The sequence below is a fragment of the Centropristis striata genome, chromosome 6, assembly GCF_030273125.1.
Source record: "Centropristis striata isolate RG_2023a ecotype Rhode Island chromosome 6, C.striata_1.0, whole genome shotgun sequence".
Classification (NCBI taxonomy): domain Eukaryota; kingdom Metazoa; phylum Chordata; class Actinopteri; order Perciformes; family Serranidae; genus Centropristis; species Centropristis striata.
Window position 1 is genome coordinate 28,278,509 of NC_081522.1, and position 18,441 is coordinate 28,296,949.

Below are 18,441 nucleotides of genomic sequence, written 5' to 3' on the forward strand. Positions count from 1 at the left end.
CCATATTGCACAGCCCTACTCTGAAGTTGTTTTATACACATCATTGTGTTCATTGCTCACATTAGCTACAGGTGATCCTATGACTCAGATGTTATTTTAACAATTTTAATAGATTATATGCGATAATTATAACTGTTTTAAAACTAGATTTGAAGAGTCTTAACAGAAAGTTTTAAGCGCTTAGACTCTATAGGAAACTACTTATGACATGTCATATTTGGCTTTGACGTGGACTGAACATTTGCTCTCACTTTGCGATAAAAATATCGGGATAAATATCGTTTATCGATATACAGCCTAAATAGGCCTATATCGGGATATGATTTTTGGTCCATGTTGCCCAGCCCTATTTGAGGGTGTATATACCATTCTAGAAAAACATTTATAAACTAGGCTACAAATTGTTTTTAGTTGTTACTTAACATTGCTCAAAAAGAATTACATGTTGATTCACGATGGTTTTATTTTGTGAAAAGTTGGACCGGAAATGTCGCGTTTAGTCCGGTACCTTGACAGTGTTGTGGTAACGAGGTGCAGCTGCGGTAGTTGAGGAGCGGTAGACGTCAAGCAGAGGACAGGAGACTGGGCCGGAACAGTAGTAAGTGGACAGCATAAATGGCCCCGGTGCCTACGAAGTGAAGAATGGGCTCCACGCTATCGCAGCCATGGCCAGATCCACCAACAGAAGCGCTGAGGACGGGGACTCACGGGTAACCGCCCCCACGGATCGCGGAGAGCCGCGGGACCTGGCCGAGCCCCGGGAACTGTCCCTGGAGGAGGTGCTGAAGTCCTACGAGCAGCCCATCAACGAGGAGCAGGCATGGGCGGTGTGCTACCAGTGCTGCAGCGGGTTGAGGGTGCCCCGCCCGCCGGCCGGGAGAGTCAGCCGGGTGAAGGACCCGTCCTCCATCCTCCTGCACAGGGACGGAACCGTGTCACTGCAGCAGGAGCTTCACCACGGTAGGACAGCTGGTGCCGCCAACTTCTCTCTCGTGTGTTGCTCCTCGTCACCCTGTTAAAATAATCGCCTAACTCATTTTTTGTCTAAATTGTTTGTTTTTTTGCCGGCCGCCTATGGTAAAATCTCCTACATCCTCAGTTGATCAGATCATGTGATTGTTTACCCCTTTAAGACCATCACTTCTTTGACAATTTGCCACATTCATAGGCATCAGATAAGAACCCAGCAAAGAAGAGCTAGAGGGAGATTGTTTAGTTATCAGTTTAGTTTATCAGTGTTTTATTGTTGACACTAATAACACTTTACTCTAAAGTGTCTGCATAAGAGTGACATGAGCGTGTCATAAACATGATATGGGATGTGTCATGAACATTAATGACACTTTGAAGTAACATTAGCCTAATGCTCATGATACTAGTCATGTCATGTTTCTGACAGGCTTGTGTGACTCTTGTAGACACCTTCAAAATAAAGTGTTACCATATCTTGCTTAAGTCACAAAGGCATGTTAAAAAATTGCCTAAGTTATTTATTTCTCTTAAGTTACATAATTTACACACAGTGTTTACTATTTATTACTATGCCAATAGCCATCCTTTGTTACATCCTTTTTGAGTGAAATGGTCAATAAATGTCATATGTTACACTTTTGGTGAAGTTTTTTGTGTTTCCTGCAAAACTTGAAAAAAAGAGTTTGGCGATTATTTAACAGGGTGACGTCCTTCGAAATAGCCCCGATACAAAACTCAACTATGAGAAAGTGAATTCCAACAATGTGCACATTCTTTGCAGATTAAGTTAGCCCCTACCGTTTGAAACAACATTGTGGTTTATTTATCAGGAGTCACTTTTCAATTCGGCGTTAATTTATGGCCACAAAACGGCACTCTTTCAGTTAAATGTCGACTTTATCAACTAGTCCGCCTGATTCCCACTATCTTTAAGTCCGCGTTGGTAACTAAACTATGCGATTAGTATTACTTTTTTTTAACTGAAATACAGGCAGTTTGACTGACCATACCGTCGCGGAATTTTACAGTGTCTACCAGTGTTTTACAAGATATATTTAATTGTGTTTCATCTAGCAGGAGCTTTGACCCAAAAGCGATGCTATATGAAATTATCCGAATTTCATACGGAGCTTGGTACACAGGAACATCCTGTTCAGAAGGAGAGAATCGGTGCTATCCCGTCCTAAACAACGTGTATTATTCCTGCATAATCGACCTTCAACTTCATTATTTGATCTTTTTTTGCAACCTTGAGCTGACGTTATACAAACCGACTCAGTATTTTACTTTGGATATCTTAGTCGCTTGTGTCGCACTCCTGATGCCAGCAAGGATGACTTGTATTATGCCGGTAAATGATTAATTATTCATAGAGAACAGCTTCACCCCAGCATCCCCTCTTGCAAAGACTGTTTTGGAGACTTCAAAGGGTGGATGGAAGCCCAGAAGATTTTACGCAGTCCTATACTTGTTTCCCCCACTGAATTACCAGCATAATATCCCACTGTATGTGAAGTATTTATGTCCTCACTGCAGGCTGGGCCCAAGAAACCTGTTCCAGAAGTAAGACTGGCACAGAGACATCTTCATGCCAAACTTAATTCAAAAAAGACATTTAAAAAAAAAACATTTCCTAGCCTATGGTGAACTTGTAGAGCCTACGTGCTTTGACAGTGTTGTGTCTGAAACAGATAGCACTTGTTTGAATGAAGTCTCAACTTTTTCACCTCGTATTCCCACAGCCTTGAGCAAGGACAGCCATTATTTCCAGAAATGGATGTTTCATTCGAGTCCTGGTTGCACTCAATATGCTAAAAGTCACAGAAAGTCTCTCTAAGGTCTTGAATCATATTCTGTACTACCTTTGCCTCTACATTTGCCCTTATGCAACATAGGCTACAGACAGAATATTTGAATTTTCTTGTGCTTAGTCCCTGCCAAGAGGCCAGAGACGACCTGATAAATATTGAAAACCTTAATATGACATGTTGAGGATAGCAGGAATGTGTTATCAAATCTCAGTAATAAACAGGATAGTCACAGCAGATGAACACACACATTTGTGCTGTTGTTTCACATAGTAACAGCTGTGTAGCACCTGTTAATGCATTGCTCACCAACAGAATTGCATCTGTTTTAAACCATGGAGTAATTGTAAAATTCACACTTTGTTAAACTTTAGATGTGGACATGAACCATAAATTTACTCCCATGGATCCATATCCCACATGAGTTAATTTTCAATACTCCTCCTGATACCATCTACATAATGATGATGTGGTTGCTTCTAATAATAATTCCCTTTTATTCAATGAGACTACAGAGACTTTAAAGTGTTCCTCATTTTGCTGTGGACCCATTGAAACTCCACTCATGGACTTCAGGGGGTCACTGGAACTACTTAAGATCCTGGTGAACCATGTTTGCCATTTGACAGTAGCAAACACTTTGCTACAATCATTAATTGTGAGCTCTCACTGAGGAGATTTTTAGCTCTCATTAACACAGTTGTTTATTCTTGTAGCCTGTGTTGGTTCACGCTCTGCTGGTCCATGAGTAAACAAATTTATATCAAAGTAGTGGTGCAAATCCCTTAACCAACATGAAGTGAGTCTATTATAGTGAGTCTGTCTACATTATTAATGCAGCCAGTGAGCTAGAGGACACTTTGCATTCCTTAAGTAGCCAAACTCATCCCAAATGGCAGTTTCAGTCAGCTGGGCTATAGAGGAATCAACTAATATTGCACAATAATCTGGGGTCCAACCTTCATTACTAATGCAGACTATTTTTATTGAACGCTTTAATTGACAGTTTTACTACTCCAAAACCTTCCACTGGGCCTGATTTCTAGGGTGACCAGGTGTCCCATTTTATGTAGGACAGCACAGACTTTTATTCCTTGTCCCACGTACTATATATTGAGACAATGTCCTATATTCTGAAACTACTCAACTGAGTGTGGCTAGCGGGAGGTGATTCTCTGAGAGTTTATGTTTTGCGATACGGAGCCACAGGAATGAGTTCTTGAACCCGGAAGTCAGTTAGCATTTTAATAGGGTCCAACCTCTCAAACTCAATGAGGATTTTCAATGGGTTGGTGGTTAGATGCCTTATATAAGGTATGTGGTTAACACAAGCTGAAGAGATGTTTGTGTTTTGTTGTAATTTTTACTCCACTACATTTAGCTGACGGCTTTAGTTATTTTACAGGTCAAGATTTAGCATAAAATATATGATCGATTTAAAGTGATTAGACTTCTTTAAAATTAAATCTTATAACAGTATATAAAGTAATGAAATGAGCCATGTCTTTACAAAATAAGAATACTGCTTACATAAAATCATTAATACAAATAATTAATCATGTATTTAGAATATATAAAACAATCTGAGTGGATCCATTCTGCATAAAAAGTACTTTTACTTTTGATATAAAGACACATAAAACACATAAGTAAATAACCCCACTTGTGAATTTTATTATATTATTTATGTGTCCTTGAAAAGGCGGTTGCTAACAAGTGGTTAAATGAGACTACAGTGGTTGTTGGGTATAAAATGTCATCATACCGGAAACAGTCACTAGTCCGCCTAACAGCCTCTAGTCGTGTTTTTCAGTGCCCTTGCAATTTTTTTAGATTGTAGAGTTTTATTAGGCTACAGTTTCGCTAGCTTGTCAAAACGGCTGGTTAGCTTGCCAGAGAGCGTCTGAACCGTAACGGTAGTGACGTAGAAGTCATGTGACCTTGGTGTAGTTCACTATTATCGCTTTTTACTTCTGTCTGACTGCATTAACGCTTCAAACATTTTTAAAGTGGTGTTCATTTCAGAAGATTATTCTGCTGAACAAAACACGTCAGCATCAGAAATGTGTGTTTGCCACAGAGCTTATTTTCTGCCATGATCTAAAATCCAATGCAAAATCCCATAGACGATGGATTTGCTCATTTTTTTTCTTAAGTTTTTGAGACTATTCTCTATGTTGCTTTAAAATGTGACATTCAGAGTTGAACATGGACCCAACAGTTGAGAAAACAATCACAGTACGTCACCTTTAGTAGCTGTTCTGGAGCTTTCGGTCATGTCACATAAACTTCATTGGCAGACAGTCAAACTTTGGGTTTCTTGTGAGCAGGTCCACTTCAGCAAATGCTAGCTAAACATACGGTATATAACTAGTTTATTCTGCTTTGAGCCAGTCACACACTGGTATAACGTGTTGTTGATATACCTGACTTTAGTCTTGAAAAAACAAGTGAGCTTCAGAGCTTAATCTCTTAACTGCTCTAAAAAGACAGACTCCATCCTGGAGTATATATAAATATACAGTATATTGTAACATTAGTATTCCAATCAGGTAGCCTGGGCAGTCTCAAATGACTTTCTATTTCCTGGAAATCTAAACCTCATCAGATCGTAAAGTACAGCAATCTGCAAAGGAGGAGGAAGTTAATGTGAATCCAAATATGAGCAAGGGGCGAAGCTGCACTACACAGCATTTTAATGTAAACATACACCTGATGTATCAGTCTGAGTCACTGCAACAGAGAAAAACCCCTCATCCTCTCTGACATGCTGCAGATTCCCTCTGTTTACTAAATGAAATTGCTGTCTGCAAGTATACAACCCACAGTATTAGCAGTGAGCAGCAGCAAGTCCAACATTTTTGCTTTTGTTTCCTCGTCTTAAGTCTCCTTTGGTATGAAACATGACAGACGGTCCCCGTTGGTAAACATGAGTGCGTGCCTACCGTTTACTGACGCCACTGACATCAGCTGTTGCAGTGACGATGCGGTCCAATCCCCCTTCAGAGAGGTGTACTCTGACCTGAACCAGCCGGCATACTAACTGAATCATCATACTGCTATAATCTCATTTCAGGCAGAACTGTTATTTTCCCAGTACTTAAGATGTGTTCAGGAGCTTTGGCTGGAGAGACTGGTGAGGGACCTGTTAGCTTTGCACACATGATGTCAGTGGAGGGAGGCAGGTAGCCTCTACAAGAAGAGAAAAAAGCTCTAAAAAATGTTCTGAAGTAGGGCTGGGCGATATATATTGATATAAAAAATATATTGTTAAAATGTAATATGGAATTAGACCATATCGATATTGATAGATTGATATAGTTGCGAAATTCTAATTTGCGCTGTGATCCTTGTTTCCTGTTTTAAACATAAATGCTGCCCTTACTAGGGTTTGTCATATTTAGTTATTTTGTTATGTTCGTTATTCTTTTCTCATATAAATATTTTTATTTCAGAAAAAGAATGGCCTATTTTATTTTGTAGGCTATTTTTATTTAAGATAATTTTTCATTTAAATGTGCACTTTATGGAGCTTTGATTTTTTTTTTAAAAAAGGTACTCTTGATGTTATACTGTTATTTGTGTTCACTTAAATAAACGGTTTCAATAAAACTACTTGCGACATGTCATATTTGACTTTGACTTTGACTGAATATTTGCTCTCAATTTGCGATAAAAATATCCGGATATATATTGATATTCAGCCTAAATATATGGGATATGCCTTTTGGTCCATATCGCCCAGCCCTACTCTGAAGTTGTATTATACACATCATTGTATTTATTGCTCACATTAGCTATAGGTGATCCTTTATTCAGGGACGACTCAGATGTTATTTTAACTATTTTAGGAGATTATACGTGATAATTATAACTGTTTTAAAACTAGATTTGAAGATTAAGTGTTGCCAGAAAGTTTTTAGCGCTTAGACTCTATAGGGAGATTTGTCATTGAAGGGCACCAGCCCTGAGCAGCAACAAGATATATCACCTTATAGAGTCAGAGTTCCACGTGGGAATGCTATCGATGCCGTGATACACAACCATGGGCTGAAATGCTAACAAAATGCCTGTTTCTAGCTTAAAACATATTAGATTTATGCACTTCATGCGATTATTTTAGCACTCTATGTCTACCGGGAAGGACAAGTTTGCTGTTAGCAAGCTAATGTTAGCTAAGTCTTAGCAAGCTAATGTTAGCTATATGTTAGCAAGCTAAGGCCCTTAATACTGCATAGCTTTCTGAATTACCCACATTCCACTACAGCATGAGTTTCATCTTGTCAAAACTGACTTTGGATATTTGACTTGAGGACAAAATTCACTGAATACATAAGTTAACGTAAAATATGAGTTCAGTTTTTCAGGTCATCTGATTGTAAAAATTTAGTTATGGGATCTTTATACTGGTGGTAGTGTGTTTCACCACACAGCAGTGTTTTTCTGTTATTTGCTATCTGACTAGGCTTAAATGCACTTTGTCTCTAAACAGTCCAGACACAGGTAGTGGTGGAAAAAAAATTCAGATCCCTTACTTAAGTAAAAGTACTAATACCACACTGTGAAATGACTCCACTACAAGTAAAAAGTCCTGCATTCAAAACGTACTTGAGTAAAAGTACAAAAGTACCAGCATCAAAATGTACTTAAAGTATCAAAAGTAAAAGTACTTTTTATGCAGAATGGATCCACTCAGATTGTTTTATATATTCTAAATACATGATTACATTATTTGTATTAATGATTTTATGTAAGCAGTGTCCTAATTTTGTAAAGACATGGCTCATTTCATTACTTTATATACTGTTATAAGATTTACTTTTAAAGAAGTCTAATCACTTTAAATCGATCATATATTTTATGTTAAATCTTAACCTGTAAAATAACTAAAGCTGTCAGCTAAATGTAGTGGAGTAAATGCAGTTGAGTAGAATGTAAAATTTACAGAAAATGGAAATACTCAAGTAAAGTACAAGTACCCTAAAATTGTACTTCAGTACAGTACTTGAGTAAATGTACGTAGTTACTTTCCATCACTGGACGCAGGCGATGGTGATAGTGATAATGAGACTGATAGACTGATGAGTGAATGGTGAGCTGATGAATCTGTGGAGACTCGGCGGTCATAGGGAGGTGAAGGGCAGCATCAATTACCAAGGCAGGGAGAGAATCGTATTTAAAGAGAGGCAGCAGCAAGAGGACAGGCTAACAAAGTTGTCAATAAGATTATGACTGAGCAGAGTGAATAGCTCTGAACTACAGTTAGTCTTCCTGACTGAACTTCCGCTCTTGCTTTATTTCATTTGGGGTCCAAATAAATGCTTAAGTTGCCAATAAAACTACTTTTGTCTCTGGCCAGACAGCATATACTGTATATTTTTCAGCGCCCTTTCTAGCTGCTAAATGCTCCACTATGTTCACCAGCTAATTACTCACTCTGACTGTCTGTGGTTTAGTGCTGACAGGTAGTGTATAGTGGGTCTATCAAAGTTTCCATAACACTTTAAAAACAACATTGATGAAAGCAGTCAGACTGAACCAAAACAGTGAGGATGTGTTGAGGCTAAACATCTGAAGAACTGCAGAGTCGGATAATAATTTTCTTTGACTTCGTCCCTTCGAGCGATCACTTTTCACATTAGTAATTTGGTTAAAAAAAATATAGGTTAATACAGCTTTAGAACATTAGAAAACAAACATATAAATTAGTATGATGATTTCAACATGTCTTTTCTTAAAATATGCCACTGGAATGTTGTCCTCTTTCTGCCTTGGTTGATGGATCTACCGTAGTGCCCCCTTAGGAGAACTTCCAGCATCAATTCATCACACAACATTAATCTCCAGACATACTTAGCATCGTCTCTACAATCATTCATTTGTTCATTGCAATATATATAACATCCAATATTTGTACATTCAACTAAAAAAACTCCAATAAAAACAAGGAGCCTCGATTCTTTCTGTCAAAGTTGGTAGCAAGCAAATGATTTCATGACGTGTTGGTGACAGTAAGTAGGCCTGGGGTTTTTTCATTTTTTATGATGCTCAAGTTTCAGTGCCGACAGCAACATGATGCTATTTTTGATACCTTGCTTTGAATGCTTGGTTTTCTATATTGTTTATAGAAATATTGTATTGTATATTTCATTTTAAAAAGAGAGAAAAGGTTTGTAGAGTCAGAACTTTTCCTTTGTTTTTGTTGTGTTGACAATAGTGATGTCAGTTAAATCATTCATATTTGCCTTTCTTACCGTCAGGTATGCAGAACCTAATTATCAGTTATCCTATTGGTATTTGTCACGAGAAGTTGATAATTTTTCGTTTATCAGTTTAAGAAAAATAGAAATCGTACATTAGAGGTGGGGAAAAAAATCGATACAGCATAGTATCGTAATATTTTGCATGACAATCTCATATCGATTAATGCCCGCCAAGTATCAATGTTAAGTGTTCCAATGGCCAGCAGGGTTGTCAGTATTTTCACAGTTTTTTTTTGTTTTTTTTTCAGAGGCTGTAGCGGGCTTTTAGGAATATACTGGGAAAGCTGGTATCATATAGAAACTAGAAGATAAGCAATGTAAGCACTCTATAGGCATCATGTGTGTAAGGATATCGTGATGGGAAGTTGTCTAAATAATGCTGCAAAGTTAGGCTTTTTGTATGTTTCATTCAAAAAAAATTCAGAGCAGTGAAGCTTAAAATTGAGGAAAGTTTGAGAAAATGCTGCAGTTGTTGTCGTCCATACATGTTTGATATCAGTTCAGTTCAGGTTGACTGAATACTTTGTTGGTCAGTCTGTGGGTTTGACTCTTATTGTGGAGAAATAAAAAGACTGAAGTGAGATGAATAGACTGAGAATTTTCTCTTATTTGACAAAACAATTCTTGATTGACTTTAATTTTGTGGACACAAAATGCATTTAAGCAGCTAAATCGCAAGATATTGTATCACAATACTCACCATATCACAAAGTGCTTAAAATCACAAAAATATCGTATCGTGACTCAAGTATCAGGATAAAATCGTACTGTGGGGCCCACCTCTATCGTGCATCCCTTATCGAGTATTTAGCTCACCCCAAATAGAGACACAATTATTTGTTGTCAAACTGAGGATTGGAACTCTGACGTCTGTTGTGAGTCAGGATCACCTTAATGGCAAAATACCTTCATCCTCATTAATAGTTTTATGAGTAAGTGGCTCTAATGGAAATCATATTGTCCCTCGTAAAAAGTTATTGTGCTCACTGCAGCTTTATTGTCCCATATTTCCAAGTGCTCAGTTTGACTGTGGCCAATATGAGATGCTGAAAAGCTCCTGATCTGTCATCTCTTTAACTTCCGATATCTTCCTCCTGCATCTCCTGTGTCCTAATCCGTGCACAATAAACAGACAGAGTTAATAATGCGATTTAGAAGATAAGCAGCAGTTCCTCCAGTTAAAAGTCCTTGCATTTTGTGTTTGAAGGCTGCTGAAAGACACTGCAGGACAAAGCCGAAGGATGAGGTGATTTACTGAGTGCACTCAAGGCCAACAGGAAGTCAAAGTCCAGATACATATCTCTGCTGTCTGATAAAAAGCTTGTATCACCCAAATGTCAACTCCTTTAAAAGAAAAGAAAAAAAGATGGAAGACAAAAAGCAGTTTTAGCTCGCTGACCATGCATTGGAAAAACACGAGACTGAAGGAAATTAGATTTGCAAGGTTTTCATGTTACAGCATCACTCTGCTCCTCAAGAGGTTGTGCCAAATTTCTCTCAAACAGAGGGGAGCTTTGATGCCCAGAGTCAGTTACACCTAACTCTAGATCTAAAGACCTTTTTGATTAATATTATTGTAGAAATTGCCCGATAATGTGATAACACAGACTGTTATTTTAGTGTTTTTTCCCGCCTTGATTCTTGTTCTGAAGTCATGGCCAAAGATCATCTTTGACTTGACATGCAGGTGCACCACACCCTGCCATACCTGACATGTGTACTTTAAAGTAAAGGTCACTTCTGGTGATAGCAGTAGATAAAAAAGTTCTCTCCATGTTTTTCCAGATTTCTTATTTCTGTCTCTCCCATTTTTAACTAGCACTGCCCTCTGCCTAGTTTTTCTTCTGTCACATTGTGGTCTCTTTAAATTTTGAAGTCTCCTAGGCCTCATTACCATGGCAACGGATGGCAAGGTCCATCTTAGGAGAGTATGCATGTCAGTGTGAGTATGTGTGTACGGGAGTGGGGGCATCAGGGTGTAGAGGATGAAATGTTGTGCCATGATAAACCATGTGTGACTGAAAGCTAAATGAGAAGGAAGTGGGAGTTGTCAAGAGGACCAAGCATCAAGTCCATCAGAAAACTTAGAAATATTTGTCTGCTGTTGATTGGCTAGGAGGCACTCACAGGAACTAATATCTGGGGTTTCTGGCATTGCAAGGGACGGCCATGTTGGTCAGTCAGTTGGTCCACTGCTCTGGTGTTTTTTTTGAGTCCGGTCACTCAGATTGTGAGGACGGCCAGTATAGGCAGATTTAAACAAGTGTCATACTGCCTCCATTTCTTAATGATGGCTTAACTGAACTCTGTGGGATGTCCAGTCAGTTGACCATTTTTTGTAGTCATCTCCTGACTTATACTTTTCAATTATCTTTTCTGAGTTGCTTGGAGTGTTCTTTTGTCTTCATGTTGCAATTGTAGCAGGAATAATGATGAACCAGAGACTGGACCTCCCGGACACAGTGAAATGATCAGCTGAGTACAGTTGATGTGTGTCAAGTGATCGTAGTATAAAAACATCTAACTGTGGCACTACTGGCATCAACCAGCTGGAACTCTGTTGAATTAGGTCAGTTATTTTAAAGGGTATGAATACTTATGCGATCATTTATTTTACATTATATATTTTTAATTAATTGATACTATTTTGTAAAAATCTGTTTTCACTTTTGATATTAAAGAGTGTTTTTTTGCAAATTCTTTTTAAAAAGGCCAAATTATATTGACTATGAATTCATGTGTAAAAGCAACAAAAAGGTGAAACATCCAAGGGGCATGCATACTTTTGCAAGCCACTGTGTGAGGTCATGTTGATCTCCTGCTACCATTTTCATTCATTTTGGCAATACTGTTGTGATTTATACTGCATTATGGTTGTCACAAAATGCCATGGCACACCTGGACTTGTCTCACAGCACACCATTTGGAAACCATGTCTGTACTCACTGGGCCTCATGCATGAATGTTTTCTTATTATCTGAAGAAAATAAGAAAATCCTCTGTGGGATTCATGAAACATGTGCAACAGCCAAGTCGTGTTTGATCCTAAAATGGAAGGGCGTGCCAGCTGGTTTACAATTAGCATGAGGAAATAAAGAAAAAGGAAAATAAATGCCTCCTTACAACAGCAGAAAAAACATCATCCGATCAACTCAATTGAAAGTTTGATTTCAGTTTAAAGCATTACTGCAGACTGATGCTGAGTCCCTGTGGGTCTCCCCTTCCATCTGGAGCACACAACAGGTGTGTGTTTGCGTGTGGGCATATTGGTCCATTGCTAAGTAATAGGGATGGGCATTTGGAAGACACCTGCCAACTCGATTATCTATAACGCCAACAATCAATCAATTCAGTAATCGTTGCATGCATACATGGGCAAAAAAATAAAAAAATAAAAAAATAAAAAAAATATATATATATATGTACTGTATATATATATACAGTACTATGCAAAAGCCTGATTTGATAACGGACCGCTTTTATTTTGAAAGGATGAAAAGAGACTTTGTCCTGTCAATCATAAAACAAACTCAAGTGAGGTGATACTGGAAAGATAACGTCAAGGAGTTCAATGTTTTATGTTTTAGCCCCTGAAGAGGCATGAGTTTAGTTTTCACAGTAATCTTGCATATTTAAGTGTAATTTGTTTTTTAATACGTTTTGGATAAAAAATAAACCTAGTAATTCATGCTAGCAAAGTTTGATACAGAAAGCTAGTTTTCGCTCAAATTAATACAATAACAATTTTAATTGCAACTTTCAGTTTGCAAACTAGCTTTATCCAACTTAATTCTCAGCTCATTGACTTATTGAATTACTGCCACAGAACTGAACGCCCGGCTGTGTTTCAGTTCAGTGAGTACTGATACACAGTCATAGATAATATAAGAATTAAAAAATACACAGATCGATTAAAAATTCCATGTGATTGACCAAATTTTTAACGACCATTAATCGATCATCGATTCATTATTCCCATCCCTACTAAGTAGCCAACAAAAGTATTCATGAATGCCACAAAGGTTCTTCAATTGTTTGTACGGAACATTTCATGCCCAATGTTTTGTTGTCCCCTGAATTAATGTAGCTATGAGGACCAGCTTTCTCAATGATATTTCCATAAGCTATTAACCAAAATCCATAAACACAGCCCTGAAATCTAAATTAGTTTTTTAATGTTAAATTGATGGTCACAATGCTCCCAGTTAGTAAAGCACTGTTTCTCAGTAGATAATAAAAAATACTTAATGGCCTAAACATCCTTCCCCTGTCCATATGGCTAACTGTGTTATTGCGTTTTCCAACAGCTAAGCTCGAGGGCTGTTGGAAGTGTTTTCGATTCAGATTCCTCTCTTTTGTGTTCACTGACCTACAACTGTGGGAAAGTATCATGGGTTTCACTGTGTGACCCAACCGTGCATTATTTGAACCCGTCTGACAGGTTTGCAGGGGTTCATGTTATCATCTCTCATAATAGAGTTTCTTTGCCCTCCTTCAGTGTCGGTTGCTGCCTTTTGTTGCAGAGTGAAGCAGCGTCTGTGTTCACACGGGGAACAGAGTGACGCTCTGTTGGTCCGAGGTACGTCCTGCCCTCAGCACTTTGTTGTTGACAGGAGAGGATGCTGTGGTAGGCTGACCCCCCCACCCCCCACCCCACCCCCATCACCACGTCCAGACCTCCGCTTCCCGTTTCTCATCTTTTTTTTCTGCTGATCTCTCCTCTGTCTTGCTTTATCTCTCGCTCCTTTCATCTCTCTCTCTCTTCTCTGATGTTTTCACGGATTCCCTCTCCACTGTCTTTGTCTCCGTCTCCTGCTTCTCTTGTCCTTCCGTTCTCCTGTTTCTCTGCAGTGAGAGATGCTGATCGAGGAGTTTCAGGCCTCTCGGGTGTCATTACTGACATCTGAGCTGGGAGAAAAAGCCTTTTACTGTCTCACACACACACTAATGCATACACACACACACACACACACACACACACACACACACACAGCCAAACCTGGCTGCAACACAGTAACGCATGGCCAAGTCATGACTGTGGGTATTATGGAGTACCACATTTGATTAGTAAGTAGAAGATTGAATACAGGCTGATGTAGGGCTGGGCGATATGGCAGAAAAAAATGATCACGATATATTTTTTCATATTCTTTGATCTTGATTATTATCCCAATTTTTTTAATATTGTTTTTTTTTCAGCATCTGTACTTAAAACTAAAGAAACTAGGGATTAGTTAAATATTTTATTAACATACGAAAAAAATAACAAAGCAAATGAAATAAGATGAACATAGAAAAACAATTTTTACTCAACAGCACAACAAATGTAGAAAAATATAAAATAACTCAGTGAACTACTTTACAGTGAGTGTTTTGCAGGTATGCAAGACCCAAATAAAACAAATTGTTAGATTTGTTGTTGTTAAAAATCCCAAGCTGTTAATGTTTTGTTAACTTGTTTATTGCACTAAGTTCCATTCAGTTATAACTTATTTCTCCAAGTTTTCATATGTCCCACGCTCTTGAATGCACCATAGCCGTTCTTACACTATTGAATGCACCATACCTGTGTGTGAAGTGCCGTGCTGTGAATGTTCATTGTCTCTCGATACAGTGGCGGATAGATTGTAATTTCCTTCGCTCTTTCCCAACATTCACAATAATCACAATCATATAATCGCCCAGGCCTAGGCTGACAGTTTTTTTGTTATTGCTATAAAATTTACAGTGTGAATGTTGGTGGCAAAAATATCAGGTTTTCTTCAAACAATTTTACTGATTAATTCAATAAAGATGCATTCCTGATTTTTGTTTTTCACTGCTATATTTTTAAATATTATCTTTTCTCCCACTCTAGTTTATCTTCCAGACATTAATGCATCGTTGTCAACTGTTAGTTTGGGAAAGAAAATTTTAAAAATCAGAGAAGCAGAAACCATGAATGCCTATTTTTGTCTTATTTAAAGAGTTGTTGTCTTCCCAAATGCTTTCATTCATAGGAGATTTTTTAAAGGCTGCAACTGTTGAGTTGAAAAATACAAATTATTCCAATCAAACCTTCCAGTAAAAACTGGGGCTCACTAATTAAAGATGAAAAATAGAACACTGAGCCCAAAAGAAAAACAAAAATTTCCTAACATATGTATCAGCAGTTCCAAGGAACTGTCCAAACCTTGGAAGCAGAGTGGAATTAGGACAAAATACCCTCACCAGTGAAATCATCAAGAGAACAGCAGCATTTAAAACCATTTGATGAGACTCACACCATTAATCTGCAGTCATAGGATAAGAAATTCAAGAAAAGAGTTAAAACAAAGACGTTGTAGTCACTGTGGACAAATTCAAATCCAGCTATGAAGATTCTTTTTTTCCCCTGAACTTTTATTGATTTTTGTCAAGAAATAAATAAAAGAAACATAAAGACATAGTTTTGCCAGCCACATATTTAGCTAAAGTTAAAAACTTTGCCCACGAACACTTTCTGAAGAGAGAAGTGTGATTAATGTTGATTAGTTTGTAAAGTGAGTCACCACAGTAAGATCTGGAACAAAGAAAAGAACATTTTCATTTTTGTTCCCAGTTTAACAGAATTGAAGTCAGAAGTTCAGTTTCTAATAAAATTCACAAGAAGTAAATATCTTTTACCATATAATTTTTTTTCTCTGGATAATTTATTTATTTACAATTTTCAATACACTATGTATTGTTGACTAATCTCTTTATATACAGTTCCAAAGTTAGGAATCAGCTACAGCTTAGGTGTTATAAAAACTGAATGAGCCACGGAAGTTATGTAAAAATGGAAGTTACGTTTTCACACAGGACACCAACTCCATTCTCTAGAGGTGTGAATCAGCAGAGGCCCCACTATATGATTTTATCCCGATATTTGAACCATGATACATTTTAAGCATTTTGTGATATGGTGAGTGTTGTTTTGTCAAATAAGAGGAAATTCTCAGTCTAATTATCTCACTTCAGTCTTTCTGTTTCTTCTTCTGAGAGCAAACAAGATATCCTGGCGCATCCATGGTGCCCATAGATTCCTTAGATCTTCTAGTTTGATATGATACCAATATCTCCAATATATTCACCCGCCAAGGCCTCCGAAAAAAAAAACTATATCCGGTGATATCCACAATTTAAACTTGGGAGAGAGAGAGACCAGTCTCTATACTCAGTGGTTTCATTGAATAGGTTTAAGCTGTGATCTGTCAGTCCATAGTGTGTTCGGCTGATATCCTCTGATCCACTTCCAATAGAACTAACCTGTGGGCTAACCTTCTGTTTCTATTGTGAAGCTTGAAGAAGATCTTTGCATGACTGTCGTGCCTGTTAATTCCAGCTTGTTAGGCATTACTGTGCACTCAACCATGAAACAGAAACCTGACCTTTTAATATTTTCACATTTTTATACAAATCATCCTGTTTCTTTTATCAGTCGCTGCTGAGATTTCTGTGTCTTTCTGCCCTTTCAGTTGTAGGTCTGGTTGATCAGCATTTTGTTCTCCGTCTACAAAACAAACCCCAACACACAATTGAAACTATTTTTCGAAGGGTTTAAAATTCATAACCCTGTCTTCAGAGTTCTGTGCTGTTTGGAAATTACTATAAGTGGATTGGCCATAGATAAGTGAATAAACCCACAAGTTTGGGCTAATAATGTCAGATCTAGAAGATACATTTGAACATTTGAATGTCAAAAAGTCACCCAGAATTTTCCTTTGTGTAAAATGTTGTGTATCTCCTTTTGTTTCCTCAGATGACACTGATGGATCTCCTCCTCCACCTGCTGCAGAGTGTCAGGTGAGAAAGAAAGAAGAGACACATGTATTTCATTGTAGATTTACATTAAAAGTATTTTTATTTAATACAAAAGGGGTTTACAGGTGAGGTAAACTATAACTAGACCCTTTTCCAAATTCAATTACATACAGTCAGGTCCACAAATATTTGGACATTGTCACAATTTTTATCATTTCAGCTCTGCACACCACAACAATGGAAACAATCAAGATGTGCTTTCGCCAAATCAGGTGAATGGTGTAGGAATTGCAACACATTTTAAGGGACCACAAGTAATTGGACAATTGGCTACTCAGCCGTTTCTATGGCCAGGTGTGTGTTATTACCTCAATATGAAATGTACAAGGAGCACATAAATGGTCTAGAGTCCATTTCAAGTATGGTATTTGCTTTTGGAATCCGGTGAGGTCAACTCTCAACATGAAGTCCAAAGAGCTGTCACTATCAGTGAAGCAAGTCGTCAAAACAACAGGTGTACAGGGCCAAAATTCTGAAAATTATGTCAATGTCTGAATATTTATTGACCTGACTGTACTTGACCTTTCTAAAAAGATCTCGGTTGTCATCTTCCCAGTCTTGTTAGATTGAAAATTTTAATGATAGATAGCCATCATTGGATGCTTACTGTTGAAGGCGAGCGGTGACAGATTTCTGTATTGACTTCCCCGTACTCTTCTTTAAATGCATACAAAACTAGGGATGGGAATAACTTATCGATGATAGATTTATGGTCCTTAACAATTTGGTCGATCATGTAAAAATTTTAATCAGTCTGTGTATTTTTTTTAATTGATCTATGACTGTGTATCAGTACTCACTGAACTGAAACACAGCCGATCGTTCAGTTTTACAGCTGTACGTGAATAAGCCAATGAGCTGAGAATTATGTTGGATAAAGCTACAGTTTGCAAACTGAAAGTTGCAATAACAATTATAAAACACACAGAAATACAAGAGTATTAATTGGAAAAAACTAGCTTACTTTATCGAACTTTGCAAGCATGAATTTCTACGTTTCATTTTATCCAAAACTTATTTAAACACAAAACACACTTAAATATGCAAGATTACTGTGAAATCTAACCTCATGCCTCTTTGGGGTTAAAAATTCTTGTCCTTTCAAAATAATAGCTTCCGTTATCAAAACAGGTTTGTGCATAGTACTGTATATCTATATTTTATTTTGCGCATGTATGCATGTTTTTATACAGACTGGAGTATATATAAAAACATAGCAATTTAACAATTAATGGACTGTTAACGTTATAGATGCTCGAGTTGGCAGGTTTCTTCCAAACGCCCATCCCTATACAAAACCCAATCTGATCTGATCAGCGGTCTTAACCAATTACATGCACCATAAGAGACTCATATCAAACTCATGTTAAGGTTTTGTTTGTGTTGTCGTGGCAGTTTTGACAACTGCACTAAGTTAATGGGTGAGCTGGCCAAACACAAAAGCTTCAGCAAGTTTTATTAGCACATTCGTATTTCATACACCGCACAATCCCGAATGGCTCTTCCACAGTACAACAAAGTCCCATACACTGCTCAACTTATATCTGTTGTATTTCCCAGCATTGATTCTTCAG

The 18,441-nt window shown here is 37.7% G+C and overlaps 1 protein-coding gene across 1 annotated transcript in view; it reads left to right on the forward strand.

The window, feature by feature from the left end:
* Window positions 1-528: 528 nt before the first annotated feature.
* The window catches only part of spire2 (spire-type actin nucleation factor 2), a 47,893-nt gene continuing 29,980 nt past the window's right edge, over window positions 529-18,441 (forward strand). Inside the window, exons 1-2 of the mRNA XM_059335926.1 lie at window positions 529-960; window positions 16,806-16,849. Of these exons, the coding sequence (XP_059191909.1) occupies window positions 666-960; window positions 16,806-16,849 (339 nt within the window). The 5' untranslated portion in view covers window positions 529-665. The remainder of the gene's footprint in view (window positions 961-16,805; window positions 16,850-18,441) is intronic.